Source organism: Eutrigla gurnardus (assembly GCF_963514095.1).
Source record: "Eutrigla gurnardus genome assembly, chromosome: 18".
NCBI classification, from domain to species: Eukaryota; Metazoa; Chordata; class Actinopteri; order Perciformes; family Triglidae; genus Eutrigla; species Eutrigla gurnardus.
Window position 1 is genome coordinate 7,569,644 of NC_139929.1, and position 15,424 is coordinate 7,585,067.

The 15,424-nt window shown below is 39.2% G+C and overlaps 1 protein-coding gene and 1 long non-coding RNA gene across 3 annotated transcripts; one reads left to right on the forward strand and one right to left on the reverse strand.

The window, feature by feature from the left end:
* Positions 1-3,849: 3,849 nt before the first annotated feature.
* LOC311028652 lies at positions 3,850-9,901 on the reverse strand. 2 transcript variants are annotated; one of them, XR_014598754.1, is made up of 3 exons: positions 9,711-9,901; positions 5,049-5,157; positions 3,850-4,654 (listed from the first exon to the last, which is right to left on the reverse strand). It is a non-coding gene; the product is annotated as an uncharacterized lncRNA (long non-coding RNA). The 2 variants fall into 2 exon arrangements; XR_014598755.1 differs by having other exon boundaries at positions 5,049-5,284.
* A 759-nt stretch (positions 9,902-10,660) lies between these two features.
* Positions 10,661-15,379, forward strand: rdh12l (retinol dehydrogenase 12, like). The gene is made up of 7 exons (XM_084034282.1): positions 10,661-10,824; positions 11,095-11,210; positions 12,531-12,686; positions 12,778-12,882; positions 13,932-14,141; positions 14,230-14,422; positions 14,938-15,379. The coding sequence occupies exons 1-7, from the start codon at positions 10,811-10,813 to the stop codon at positions 15,038-15,040; spliced, it is 897 nt and encodes a 298-aa protein (XP_083890408.1). The 5' UTR covers positions 10,661-10,810; the 3' UTR covers positions 15,041-15,379.
* The last annotated feature ends 45 nt before the right edge of the window (positions 15,380-15,424 follow it).

The following is a 15,424-nucleotide window of genomic DNA, read 5'->3' on the forward strand; positions in this document are numbered from 1 at the left end:
TACAAAGCCATATGAAGATAAGATGGTGACACATTAGCAATCTGTCAAGAAATTAGGTCATTGCAGCAGTAAAGAGTCAGTATTCAGCAATGAGGAAACTACTGAATACATAGACTTTAACATAGAAAAAAATGATGTATTAATACCATAAATCCCACAGAGTAATACAAATTAAAAACACAAGATTGCATCAGATACACAGGTCTTTAGTTGCAAAGTATTTCTAAGGAATTGCATAATCAACATTTTCCTTTTTCAACAGATGGACTTCCTGGCAGATGGATGTGCTCCCACCTCACCCAAGGAAGACCAGCTGTTCGAAACATTGCCTGCTATACATATTCACATAAAATAAGATTTTAAAAAAAGGGCTTGGGAAAAGAACAAGTTGCTATTTCTCCTCTATTTAGTCTCCAAAGATGTCCAGCTAAAGCACACTTACAGTCTTGTGTGGCTTCTTATAGAACAAGAAGGCTTTATTGCCAGTGAACCGGGGGCAGATGGGTAGCTGGGAGCTAGATATACAGTTGTGGGGGATTCAAGGATGCCTGTGCCAAGTCTACGCTCAAATAACATTGTTGCACGTCCTATAACTGGGAGGCGCAGAAACGAGGCCAGCTCCCCATTGTGTGCTTCCCTGCTGAAGCGGGAGTGACTGAAAGTGCAGAGGTTGCCTTCGGTGACACACAATTCCCTCAATTTCCCCTCAATTTCCCCTCAATTTGCAGTGTATGGTTTGTGGTAAGCAATTTAGAGCCTTGTCTATGCTTGTTAACTGACATAATGATTTCAGCACCCTTTTTTTTTGCTTTTCATCGCCACCTGCCACCCATTTATCTCCAGATACGAGGGTGAGCGCTGGCTAAACCGGCAAACAAAGGATTTTAAAATTCTACACACATCGTCAACAGACCCATTCACCTACATAGCCTCGTATAAAACACAAAGTAGTGGAATCAACGGATATTTAACCTGATCTAAATATATACATTTTTCTACAGGCCTTATAAACATTAGTTCTTCTGCCTTGAAGTCATTTAACTTGAAATGATGAGTTGAATGAATTAACTGTTAGCATTTTAGCGTTTTGAATGAGTTTTCAGAGTCTTCTCATAATAATGAAATCAACACTCACCAAGATGAAGATATTGAAGACAGTCGCTACACTTTGAAATCAAGTGGGTTACTGTTTTGTCTACACACTGAAACATCCACAGATGCAAGGTTGTTGCAGCAAAACCGAAAACTGGTTTTATGTAAATGTAACTTATTATCTTAAGTTTATTAGGCTTACTTACGTAGGCATTCATTACTGCTCATCTCCTTCAGCAGTGTAATTAAATAAAGGTTTGTTATATTTGCTTTCATACCTACCAAGTCATTACTAGAGGCAAAAAATACCCGTCCGTAAAGTAACTTCATAGAGAAAGTGAATGACGAGACACTTTTTAATTCCAGGCTAGCCTAGTCATAGCTAATGTTACCTTCTAACTAGCTATGACTTACCATAGTGTTAGCCTACTAGCCAGTTAGCCAATTTTCCTATTAGGCTACATAAGGAGGCACCTGTTTGTGTGAGAAATAAATGTACTTCAAATTATTTTTTTTAAAGCTAAGGTTGGAAAAGTGCTTGGATGTACCAGATCCAGTATACAAACGGTGAATATAGTTTTTGACAGTAAAACAAACACAATCCCTGTTTTTTCTTTTTCTTCACTCATATGTTGAAACAAACACAGTGGAGAACCTCTAAAAGGCTGAGGTGTCAGGGCCATAATCCTACATCACAAGTTGATTTTACGGTGTTGGCTCAGCACCAACGATAAATGCAGAAAACGCATTTGTATTTGGGAAATCTCTTGAAAGAGAAAATGAATATACAATGGCTTCCATGTTGATGGCTTGTGTTGAACATCTGCTGAAACCTGAAATCGCCTCCGGGACAATCACCCGAGGACATGAATGGAATATCAACAGTCCATGGCTCGACCATTTTCTTTTCTTCTGCCTGACTGAAAAGAAGCGTCAAGGACCACAGCTTAAGCCTGGTGTGTCAGCCGCTCATTTAGATGCATATGAACCCCTCAAGCTCCTCTCTCAGCCATGTGTGCTGGCTTAGTTTTCTTTTGAAAGTCCAGTTTTCTGTCCCCCCCCTTGCCCCTCGTCTCTGCAGCTCATTTTTTTCTGAATGTGTCCGGGTGAATAGCAAAGAGCTCCTTGCGCTCCTTGCGCTCCTTTTGCAACAGCAACGACAAAAGAGTGCAGAGGAGACGTGCTTTGCATGATAACACCGAGGAACTTTTAGTCTATTCATAGTAGTCATTCTTCATCTTCTGCATGGAAGAGGTCGAGTATTTTCCTCCGAGATGTTGATGACTGCGGAGCAGCTGGGAAGAAAGACATTCTGTGTATAAACATATGTGCGGTGCATATACGTATGTATATAATACATTGCAGTGCTTATCATAACAACTATGGTACATTTCCAGGTTTTTGTAAGCGAGGCTGCAGAGCATTTAGAGCCTTACATATCTTCAGTAAAACGTTACCAAAATCCATACATTGATTATTAAAAAAAACATATTTAATACTGTTTTAAAGTAATAACAATAAGTGGATGGCACTCCAATTCAGTAACACTTCAGTGTGGATTTATATTCAGCCTGTGAGCGCGTTTTAATCCACTGAAATCTAGTTTAAATACAAATTGAGATTACGTGAAGCCTTACATAATGTAATCCCTGTAAGGAAAACAGATCTAATCGCTGTCCTGGGGGAGTTCGTTGGAATTTCACTTTGAGAATTGAACTCCCAAAGAGAGGTTTGAAGAAACATGTGCATACCACCATCATTATTTATGCAATTAACAACTGTCGGCCAACTGGGCCAGATGTGTATTGACTTTACCTTCGTGAGTTTTCTCACCGTATCCTGCAGACATTTTTTCCCTCAAGTATACACAAGAGGACCCAACAAAACAAAACTCTCGACTTGAACATTTGCCAGATCCTTCTTATCGTTCTTCCTCTGTGCCGCCGATTACAGTGCACAGTTTCACCACGCACCATCCCAATTAAGTAACACAGATGTGTACTTGGTCTGCATTTGTGTTTGTAATGTAACCCACTCCCATTACATAAAACATTGTCCCCAATCCAGTTGCTCCAAATGAATCATCTGTGTATTTTGGACCCCGTCTGTCAGAGACGTCTACTGGCCGCCGCAGGAGGACAGAAGAAGTCAGAGACGTTTACTGTTGTTGGAAGGAGCTTCCCAGTTATAACTTCCCATATCAAATGTTTGCTTTTTCATGCCACTCATCCATCACGAGCCCCTGCCGTCGTTTGTATGTGTGACTGCAAAATGACCCTTTCCCCCAAAAAGCACAGGATGTACTTGTTACTATGTAATGACATAATTAACGTGAGCTGGCAATTACTCTGTACAGTTTGTAAATACAGATTTAAAAATGTACATGAAGAAATCTCTGCATCAAATGACTGAGCTGTTATCTAATGATTTAGTAGCCCGCTCTCATTCCCAGGGCGTCAGACACCTGCAATCTGTCACCGTTGTGATACCAACAAACAAGGAACCCTTTAGTATCTGTGTGAGACGGCTTTCATGTAACTCCAATGTAAACACATGAAGAAATATTAGACACTCGGGACTCCAGAAGTCAGGTGACGGAGTATAAAGAGTGACGTCTGCGTGAAGGAGGACGGGTCAAACAAACACAGGACTTTCACCCAGGAGACCACTGTTCATTTTCGTGTGCAAAAACTTCAACTTGCGCCACATCAATTTCCACACCCTTCGTAAAAATACATGATTACAACCCAAACCATGATCTTTTACTTAACCTAACCAAGTAGTCTGCTGCCTAAACCTACCAGACGAGGGTTTACATTACATTAAAAGCCTGGTGTGTGTTGCATACAGTCTCTAACGGGGTGATGATTTGACGAGAGTGAGAACGGGGTGGAGAGACAGACTTCTTAAGCTCTACAGGAATGATTTGTTTTACTGCTATCAGCAGCAGCTAGCTTGTGGACAACTTGATATTCTCATCAGTAGCTGGTGGAGAACAGAAACTGAGCCAAAAGGAGATTCAATATTGGACTTGGATTCGCCACGTGGCCGAAACATGACTCCAAATGAATGATATGATCTTGCTTCATAGCTGCTGGATGTATAAATAGGCATCTGTTTGCTAACGCACTTCATAAGGAGATCATATGTCAGTGTTGTGTTTAGAGCTTCCTGGTTGAATTCAGGACACCTGTGGCTGATTCTTTATGTGTCCAATTGTTGAATCCCACTACAACAAATGTAAAATCCATAGGAAACATGGTAAGATAGGATGGCAAAACAAACATACAGATACAGACAGACTGACGCTACAGAAAACAAGGATCAAGGATGAACCTTGGTTTTATTTATTAACATACCAACAATAGCATCCTCAGTACATACAGGTCATGCAAAATCATCCAAACCAACAGATAAGGATTTGCTTATTTTGATATTCTGGTCATCATCATGGCATGACTCTTTTTGCCTGTCTTCACAGTCATTCATTCTTCAGAAATAAGTGGTGTTGGGATCCAGTGTTGTAACTGAAGGGCGAACCATGGCTTCAGCAACATAACTGCTGATGGATAAAAAAGACAATCCGGTTCAGTCCAATTTTGTTTTTCATGCATCTTTATTTATTCATTCAACTGACTGGAGAACTACCAGTTCTCCTCAGGGCATCAGAAGCTTTCGATTTGACTCTTGCATCCTTTCTCATTTACATGACTTCCTTGGAAGCCAGTATTACAAACAGGGGCGTAACATTTCTAATGTAACATGTCAGGGTTCTTGACAGCACAAACAAGGGAGAGGGACGGATATTAAAAAATAAAAATCATAAAGAAATCCCAGTTCAAACGAGACTTTACAGTCTTCTTTTTGTAGTTATTTTTAGTTTCTGAAAGCCCTTCTACGGACTTTAATTAATATTGTTATTAGGTTAATAATACATACTAATAATGTATACCTACTTATAAATACTGCAGGTCACAGGAGCCTACAGAGTATGGGACATTCTGGGAAGGTCATGGGTTCACCACAAGGATCGGATGCTGCAGCCTGATCATTTCATTGTGGCTCCTGTCAACGACACCAGTTGTTCAAATTCTGAGGCTTAAGTTTGATGGATTGCCATTGGTCACTTCACTCTCAGTGCTGGATAAAGTTCACTCTTCCTGCTGGAGCTGCACCTGATACTGTATGTCTGCTGGAAGAGGAAGCCAACACTGGGCTATGAAGGTTACACTTTAACAGCAACGACACATTCGGTAGCAATAAAAGTAGGGAATATTGATTGATAATGGTCCGTTATCTGTGTAAAATATATTTCTGTGAAGGTTAAATAATAAATGAATTGCTCCCGTGTATTAAGTATTCGGCAAAGATAACATCTGCGAGGACAAAGGAAATAAATGTGTCATATGGAGAGGACATGTAAAGATAGTGCAGGCTCAGTTACTGTACATGCTGTGAGAAAGTACAAGAAAAAAAGTTTTCCCACCGTAGAAACATAAATCAAATTAAGGAACAAAAACTGCTGTAACCTCCGACTGATATCATTTTTGTGAGGTGGTGATTCCTTAAAATTTTGCTTGAGCAAACTAGATGACCTTCACAACTGTAATAATGAAATATTAAGACAAGCATACGTTTGAAAGAGAAATGTTGATATTTCTGGGTGGTTTTGTTGTTTCGGTACCCTGTCTGAAAACAAAAAACGCTCCCAGTGCTCTCTGACCTATTTGCAGTTTGAGCAGATGGAGGGCATGACATGTGCGAGCAATTTTGTTGTGAAGCCAAACATGTGAATGTATTAGTTATGTAGAGGCCATCAAAAGTCTAAATGTCCTTAAAAGCAGGCTTCTTTAAAAAAATGTCACATGACACATTGGCATCTTAGTCTCCTGCTACAGTCCCCTAAATACATTCAATGCCATCCCAAATCCATGAGTCTAGATACTCGCAGGCTTTTACACTGAAGTATGATTCTGTATCTCCTGCTGCTGTAAATGTCATAAAGCGGCCATTAAAACAGGCCTTCCTTGTCTCCCTCAGGAGCACACTGAACACCGAACTACGGTATTGACTCCTTAGGACAAGCTCTATAAATAGCACCCAGCGCCTGTTTCCCGGGGCTCATAGCGGGGCTCTAATCACTGTCTGCTCACCCTCAAAGGGCAACGTAACCTCAATCCGCCACAGTGCCATCTTGCGGCAACGTTGAATTATCTCCGAGAGCAGAAGGGTTGCTGTTGGAACACACCCTTGACACTGATGCTGGTCTTCGTCGCCCAATTTTCCACAGAGGTAGAGCTGAGATGATCCATGCTGCCAGAAACGGCGAAGATCAAAAGGTGGAGATGAAGAGAAGGAACTGAAAGGTGTTTCTGGTGCATCCTTTCTGGTATATTTCAGAATTAAAGGGCCTGTAAACAGATTTTCTCAATCGGCTTCTCGCTATGAGGGATGGGGTCTTATGTGAGCACACAATATTCTGCAAAAGATCAAACCATTTTGGTGATTTCACACGATAGATTTGCTGTATTTTCTATGCATTCTGTGCTCTTCTTGCTGGTTTAAAGTGGGTGGAACTTAGTGATGTCACGTATGTCTGCGCACCAATCAGGATTTAGCAACGTTTGAATCAAAATCTGATGATCTGTTTCATTATTGCTAATTGCTGTTGATAAAATCTGAAGCTGATTAGCTGAATTTTTGATAAAGATATTACTTAACAACTTATGAATTTTGATTGTGTTGGATTTATCAATCAATTTTTTATGATATGGAAAAATGCATCTTAAGTTGTTTTTAATTTGTACGATCTAAATTTCTATGCTGCCCCTGTTTAAAGGTCAGTCCACCTTTCAAATAAAGAAAATTATCGCACAACTGAAATAGTTCTTATTGATGTTAGTTTACCCACATGACTACCGTATATGTATTTATGTGATTGGTTGCTTTTGTTATTTGCACTATATCCTTTTTGGCTGCTGTAAATGTCCCCACTGTGGCACCAATAAAGGATTGTTATCTTATCTTATCTTTTATGTATAATTTTAACCTTTTATAGTCTTTATAATTACACCCAAGCACACTAAAGGGAAGTGAGAACAAACTATACAATCTGTAATATTCCCTTAGCTCAAGAGTCATTATGGGAAGATTCACTTTTCTGCATATAAGGTTGAACACAAACTATAAATGTATAGAAAATGGCAGCTCTGGGCTGTTATGCAACATGAAGCTTGTTTTATGTTTAGATACACTAGGGAAATCAATGCTGCATCTAACAGGACGAACCTCCAGTTCGTGAGAACACAAAAAAGGGAATTGTGAAGGGAAATGATGTGGCGGTTGCTGAACACCGCGGTGCGATTTGGTCAACAGCGCAGTGTTGAGAGGACAGAGTCTGTCAAGACCTCTGTTCACAAAGTCAACCGTAATTATGAATATAGATTGATATCTCAGAGAAATGGTGCAGCTGTTGAAAAAGCCATTACAAGTCTGAGATTGGATCGGTAAAGAGGGACGGGCTGAGCAAAGTGAATGGCAACGTTTATGTGTTACATAACCCCTCAAAGAGGTGAGGGAGGCTAAGAGGGCGGACACTAAATACAGAGGCATGATGGGAGCCAGACTAAATAGAATGAGAGCGACGGACGGCCAAGTAGAGGTGAAACGGGGACTCTTGGAGATGTTTATCGTGTCCCACAGCTTCAGATTTTGTCAGCGTACAAGCCAGAACGATGGCTCCTGTGTGCCGGGAGGAGGCTGATGTGACCTTAGAACATTATTGTTTTAATGTAAACATAGTGGTGCTCGCTCTGCAAGCTTTGCCACTGATCCGTTTTGAAGGGCAAGAGAAGAATTCTCCAAATCACTATAATTTGAATTGTTTATTTTGGAAGTTTAATTGAGTATATCTCTCTTTTAAACTGGTTTTATGAAAAGGCGTTTCTTCACTTCACTATGTGTTGGAGTTTTGCAAGTCATATTAAAAGATGGAAACTGCCTCTTAGTTTATACAGTTTATTAAACAGCAGACCTCATTTTATCCTAAGATTAAGGAAACAATATATTGCTCAATTAATTTAGCTGATTCAGTTCTTTTTTTTAAATTCAATATATTTTCTGTTGTTGAATTCAAAGCAAATACAAAGGATGTCAAATTAATTAAATTATTATTAAAGGTCTGGGTATATTTCATATAAAGGCATACACATGTATCATTAATGTGTTTACTAAAGAATTCTGTGCCTTTTAGTTTTAAGTGCAATGTGAATAAAGCATTCTATTATCTTAATTGTATTTATTATTGCTCAGATATCAAATTTGACATGATGAAGAAGTAATGAGGCATTTCTCCAAAATATCATGTGTCAAGCCACAGCAGCACAGTGACTCAGTATTTTTGATAAGCTACACATTTCTTGTATGTACTTTGTAAAAAAAAAAAATCAAAAGGTCCATCAATTTTAAGCCAAATGACCAACCTGCAGTCACATGGACATGATGTTCTCCTTCTGCTCTCGTTTATTTATTTGTCCCCTCTGTATAAAAATAAAAAACTGCATCCTCTCTCTTTCCATCTGCCAAAGTAAAGTTAATAGTCCCATTATAGTTAATGGATTGTTCTCCTAGTTTATGTAGTGCATCCTCTTGCCTCTCCATTGTCTTTGGCCTCGGGGAAGCCGCTAATGCGGCGCCAGTAATAGCTTCGGCAAACTGTTACGTCTGATGCTTTTTGTGCTACTAATGACAAAACCATAGTGAATCAACAACAGCAAGAATAAGAAGGGGAGGGAACAAAATTTCCATCCATCGCCTATTATCCTGCATTCAGGGTCGCGAGGGGCTGGACCCGATCCCAGCTAACATTGGGCGAAGGCGGGAGGCCAGTCTATGACAGGGCCAACACATAGAGACAAACAACCATTCACACAAACGGGCAATTTAGAGTCATCAGTGAACCTATCCATCCTGCATGTCTTTGGACTGTGGGAGGAGAACCCACGCTTACACGGGGAGAACATGCAAACTCCACACAGAAGGAACCCGAATCCGACCCTGGACTCGAACCCAGGACCCTCTCACTGTGAGGCGACAGTGCTACCCACTACACCACCGTGCAGCCCGTGGACCCAAATGTCATTGTGACATATAATGAAATCCAACTCCAGAAATAATTCAATTAAAAGTCACAGTCTATTCTGGATTGTCAATTGTTCACCTTAATGTGTATTTTTGTTTCGTTATCTGTTGAACCACAGAGCACTTGTTACATGACCAGATGATTTACGTAGAGGCGATCGCAGTAAGTGATGTTCTTTTACAGTATGAGAAATTAATACACTTCCAACCACTTCCTGTGCTACTTACCACCACTTGTTGCTTCAGTAAACATGGAAACGGAAGTAAAAGAAGGGAGGGGGTGGGTCGGGAGGATACAATCGGGATATATGCAGAGAAACTTGATTTGGACTTGTTTTTTTTTTCCAATCAGTGTGAATCCAATTTTGTTCTACATTCACATGAACACATCTTTGCACTGCACACGTGCACACACACATAACATACACTCTTTGCTGACTGATCAGCCAGAGGAAAAAGGGAAGGAAATGTTTGCTTACCCACAATCAGCTGATGACCGCCACAGTGTTTCCTGTTCTAATGACCTTCTGCCCACCATGTAATCCCTCTGTATGCTGTGATCATGTCTGCAACATACGAATGAACCACTCACGGTGTTTTTGGTGAACTTTACTGGGTCATTTCTGTTTATAGCTAATTATTTGCCAGCAGAGTGACATGTCAGCCAAGGACAAGATTTACCCGAATACCAAGCTGTTAATCTGTCTACAGACATAACACAGTGCCAATGGGCTGGTGTCAAAGTAAAACAGGCTCCCTCAGCTGATTCGTGGTGGTCCATCCATGGTCATTAGCTGCCACCTGCTGGAGAGAAGCAGACAGAGCAATGGTGCAATGCTTTTTGTGAGTGGTCCATGCCTTGTTTTTATAGAAGACTCTAAAGTGGATATACACTGGATGTTTTAAAAGAGGTTATGCACTAATACATAGCACTGTGTAAACACAGACACATAAGGATCCTATTAGTATTGATTATTTCTTGATATGATTAAAACAATATGACCTGCCAAATTTAGAGTTGTTTTATGATTTCATTTAGTTCCTAATTTGTACGTATAATAATCCAATAACTTTTACTTTGCTATGAATTGTACTGTCGTTAATCACTACTGAAAAAAACAACACTTTGTTGTAAATGTGTGTTGTTGTTGTATTTGTTGTATTTGTTTTTATCCATAATAATAATAATAATAATAATAATAATAATAATAATAATAATAATAATAATAATAACAATGTGTCGCAGTTGCATGCAGTTATAATTAAGAAAATAATATATTTACAATAAGAAGGAAGGACGCTCGCAAAGGGGCGGAACTCAAACTTGAAGCGCAGCCAATCAGTGTCGGCTGAGAGCGACCGAGCTGCCGCCGATTGGCTGTAATCTCAGCCAATCACCTGTGACGCTCTAATGACAGTTCCGCATTGCCAAATTTCAACCTGACGCGTTTTGAGGAGTTTTGCTGTGTTTCTGGTGCCGTTGACTCTGAGATTAAAGCTCCGTTTTCTGTTTTTTCTTTTTAGGTTTTTAACTTTTAAGGTTTACGACAGAACCAACAGACTGCTGTGGCCAAGTGAGATGCAGGCTATGAGGTGAGGACTTCTTTCTATCCATGAAAATACTCCAGCTATCTAAATAAAGTAATAATAGTTGTGTTTTCGGTGGTGGCGGTAAACTAGCTTTATTAACAATTAAAGGGCTACATAATAGCGTAGCTGTTACAAAATGTATTTGCCTTATTGGAGAGCGAACTTTATTTATTTATTTATTTATTTATTTTTTAAGCTATGTGTGCTTTGCCATTGTTCGTGTCACACCCATTTTGCTCAAAGTTAAGTAACACTGATTTCTCAATTGTTCAGAAATCTCTTCCGGGGTCCCTGGACCTCTGCTGAAAGGCTGGATGACAAGACTGTTGTCATCACCGGCGCTAACGCTGGTATTGGCAAAGAGACAGCCATCGACCTGGCGAAGAGAGGTGGGTCTGACACCTCACGCTTCCTTCACCTTTGAGCTACTTTTTTTTTTTTGCTTTGTCATGGTTACTTGCGTCATGCATATTACTGGTTGATTTGCCAGTTTCTAGTTGGGCATCATGTGATATTTTCTGTACCAACATTTTGTACTGGCACGACCAAAACACTTGTTTTCGATCACATAGAGAAATAAAAAAATGATATACATGATATGAACATTTCATATCACGATTATCCTGACCAAAATTACTGCCATTCACGATTTTGTCCCGATTAACATCTTATTTGTGTTGTTCTTATCATGCAATGTGATGAAAAACAATAAGTCTTTTTTTTGGGTCATTCGGTGTCATTTCATCAAATGCCTCCCACCTGACCATCTATACAATGTCCTGAAAAAATTCAAGTACAAAGACACACTTGTTAATAGGAAAAAATCCAAGATATTAGGTCTCTACTGTCAACAGTTTTCTCATGAAACATCATTGAATAAAGGGTAGTGTAGACGGTTTTTGGCATCATGCTCTGAAAAGCCATTTTTAAACGGCAATATCTGGAAAACTATCTCACCTGTGGCCTTCAAATTTTTTACAGAGTAAATCTGTTACTAATAGCCTCCAGACATGAAATATCAGGGGTGTAGCTCAATGATAACCTAGTATGGTAGGTACTTAAAATGTGGCTTGTTGAAATAAAGTAGTACATTTGAAGAGTGGCTGAGCTCCCATTTTTGCAGATAAAAGACTTCTATCACTTCTGCCTCTATCTCTGGTGTTAGCTTAAACATTCTACAAAATATGGTTTCTCTTAGATTATTAGTTTCACAGATATTAAGGCTCAAATATGGAAGTAAAAATGCAACTAAAGATATATCTAATTCAAGAATAAGTTGATGGTGGGTACCGGACAGATTTTGACACATTTCTGTCTGCACTCAAAACAGTATTAGAGTTCGATACACATCTTTAATTATGAATGAAAAAAGCTGCTTCATATCAACATAATACACAAATCTAATAACTTATTAAATTAAACTATTCATCTTCCATGCAGCTGCTCACACAGCACACTGACACAACATCACACAGTTTTCAAATCTACATTTTAAGCTAAACCTGGAAACCCAGTTAATGAAGTGGTATTTACCTTTTAATGGGTCTTCTCGATGAAGTTCCTGCTGTCCAGGTTTATGTTTCTCTCTAGGGAATAGAGTACACATCATTTGGTCACGAGGGGGTGCTCTCCACTCACAGTTCATGCATTTACAGTTCATACGGACATTGCTTGTTCTGTTGTATTTCACATTTCATTTTTCTGTTTAGGGGCAAAGGTCATCATGGCGTGCAGAGACCTGGAGCGAGGTCAGGCCGCCACGACGGAAGTCATTGAAAAGTCAGGCAACGAAAACGTTGTGTGCATGAAACTTGACTTGGCAGATGGCAATTCGATTCGGGAATTCGCTGAAGCCCTGAATAAAGGTTAACACAGTATATTGATGGAATGTACACATAATTTGACTTTGAAGAGACAAAACCATTTAACTTTTTGATGTCCTTTTTTTTTGTACAGGAGAGCCGAAGCTCAACATCCTCATCAACAATGCCGGTGTGATGGTTTGTCCTTATGGGAAAACGGCAGATGGCTTTGAGATGCAGATCGGTGTCAATCACTTTGGTAAATAAAACTATGTCATCTCTTACTCTCTAATGTTGGTTTAATACACCACCTAGTGTGTGATATAATGCAACTTAATAATAAGTATTACTCATATGCTGTCCTGTTATATGCAATCTAGCTTTTGTTTTTAGTGGACACCCCTTCATAATAATCCCCGTACCTACATGTAATGTCCACTAGGTGGTAGATACGTGTGCTCTAACTAAATCTGATATATTCTAATGGTACTTTGGTTTTGCTTTTTAAAAATGTTTTAATAGGTTTCTTGGACTTACTTTAATAATTTATAAAAGAATGTATACCTACATAGACCCATGCTATTATGGGTTATTATTTATCACAATCATTTTTCAAAGACTGGGTCGGTTTCATTGGTGTCACCACATAAATTAGTAGATTCATACCCTAGATTTTTTTTATTTAATATTATATCTGCAGTTCACCTTTATTATTAACAGAAACTTCCTTTTTGCTGTTAACTATTTATTGGTGTTGATATTATTTGAGCTTCTTGCGCTGGTGTCTGATAAGACAAATAGTTTCTGGGTAAGATAAAGTTTATGACCCTGCCATCAGCACATTTGTCCCTGATTAAGTTTATAGACCACAGTTTTAATAACTTCCTTGTCTGTAAATGTGGTCCCTAATGTGGTACCTGTTTGACCAACACTTTCTCACACTAAAACTTTACACGTATGTTCAATTAACCTAGCATCTGACAAGCTAAGTTAAGTGTAATGGTTCAAACCCTGTAAATCTATATATTTTTTAATATATTTTGTCTATTTACTGCTCATCAATGAGGGCAAATATTAGAGAAACCTCTCAGTGTAATGCAATAAAACTGAAGAGCACAATAAACTACAGCCTCCAAAATGACCTTGAATGAATTCAATTGAATAAACACCTCACACTTAACAATATAACACTTGTAAAGCCATTCTGTGCAGTTTATCACACTTGGAAATTCAGAATGCTTCCCAAGATAAAAATAGTCGTTCTGCGTTCTCCAACTCTGAATTAAAAGCCATTTCCTTGTTCTCCAGGTCACTTCCTGTTGACACATTTGGTGATTGACCTGATGAAACGATCAGCACCAGCCAGGATTGTCACGGTGTCCTCCATGGCTCACTCCTGGGGCTCCATCAAACTGGAGGATATCAACAGCGAGAAGAGCTACGACAAGAAGGCAGCCTACTCTCAGAGCAAGCTCGCCAACGTCCTCTTCACCCGCTCGCTAGCTAAGAAACTAGAAGGTGTGCAATACTCCCCCCCTTTTCCCCCTATATATATTCATACTGTTTCACTCATGTTGAAGTAATCGGCTTTGAATGCGTTTCTTAGGCACAGGTGTGACGACATATTCTCTCCACCCTGGAGTCGTCCAGACGGATCTATGGCGTCACCTGAGTGGCCCTCAACAGTTTGTCATGAAGATGGTCAGTCCTTTCACTAAAAACTCTTCCCAAGGGGCTCTGACCAGCATCTACTGCGCAGTGGAAAAGTCCCTGGAGAAAGAGAGCGGCGGATACTACAGGTACGCTTTTTTTTTTTTTACACGCCGTTGAACCCAGTTGCCATAGAGAGAGCGGCCCGACAACAATGTATTGAGCGGAAAGCAGGAGTTTGCCGTACATTTATATGTCAAAAAAGCAAACCCGTCTCCATCATGGTTTTCATTTTTGAGGGTAATATAGTTGTTGCAACCTTTAACAAACAACACATTCTACAAAAACTATAAACAAAATATAAAAAAAATAAAAGCACATCTGCAAGCAGTCATGCATTTTAAAACATAAAAGGAAACTAAGAGAAATATTACCTTCACAGATTCATTTCTACTTAATTCATGTTTCTATAATGATATATATATATTGAGTAAATGTTAATGTTTAGAAGTCTGATATTTAAAAATGATCTTTTGACCTTTCTAGCCCTACTTCCCATCCAAAAGAGCATAGAAACCTGTTGATGAAATACAAAGAGGAACTGAACCGTGAATTGAACACTGTCTAATTTTACGTTGCTCATCTATTATGTCTTTGCGCACAGCGACTGTGCTCCTGCCAGCTGCTCGGCGGCCGGTAAAGACGACGTCTTGGCGCAGAAGTTGTGGGAGTTAAGCTGCCGTATGCTGTCGATAACGTGGGAATGAGGCGACCCAGACTTAAAATACTCCTTAGCAATATACTTCACTAATTCGACATTGTCCAAACATCTAACAACTCCATATTTTTCCAGCACTTATTGTGTGATTGTTTACATACTAACATAGTATTTGCACAATATTACTTTTTTTCATTTTAATGGAGAAAATTGTGTAAAGTTACAATCCATTTCACTAAATTATCACAATCAAAACAATGGTCAATGTTTTTATAATAGCTTCGTGGTGGATATCCTTTGTAATAGGTCCGACTACAGGGCCGCCTTTATGTCGCTAATGTTTTTCTCTACCTGTATTTTGTGGCATTAAATCCAGTTTTAGACTCAATCCTTTTTTTTCCTTTTTGTTCCTACTTGCATTTCAATTAATTGG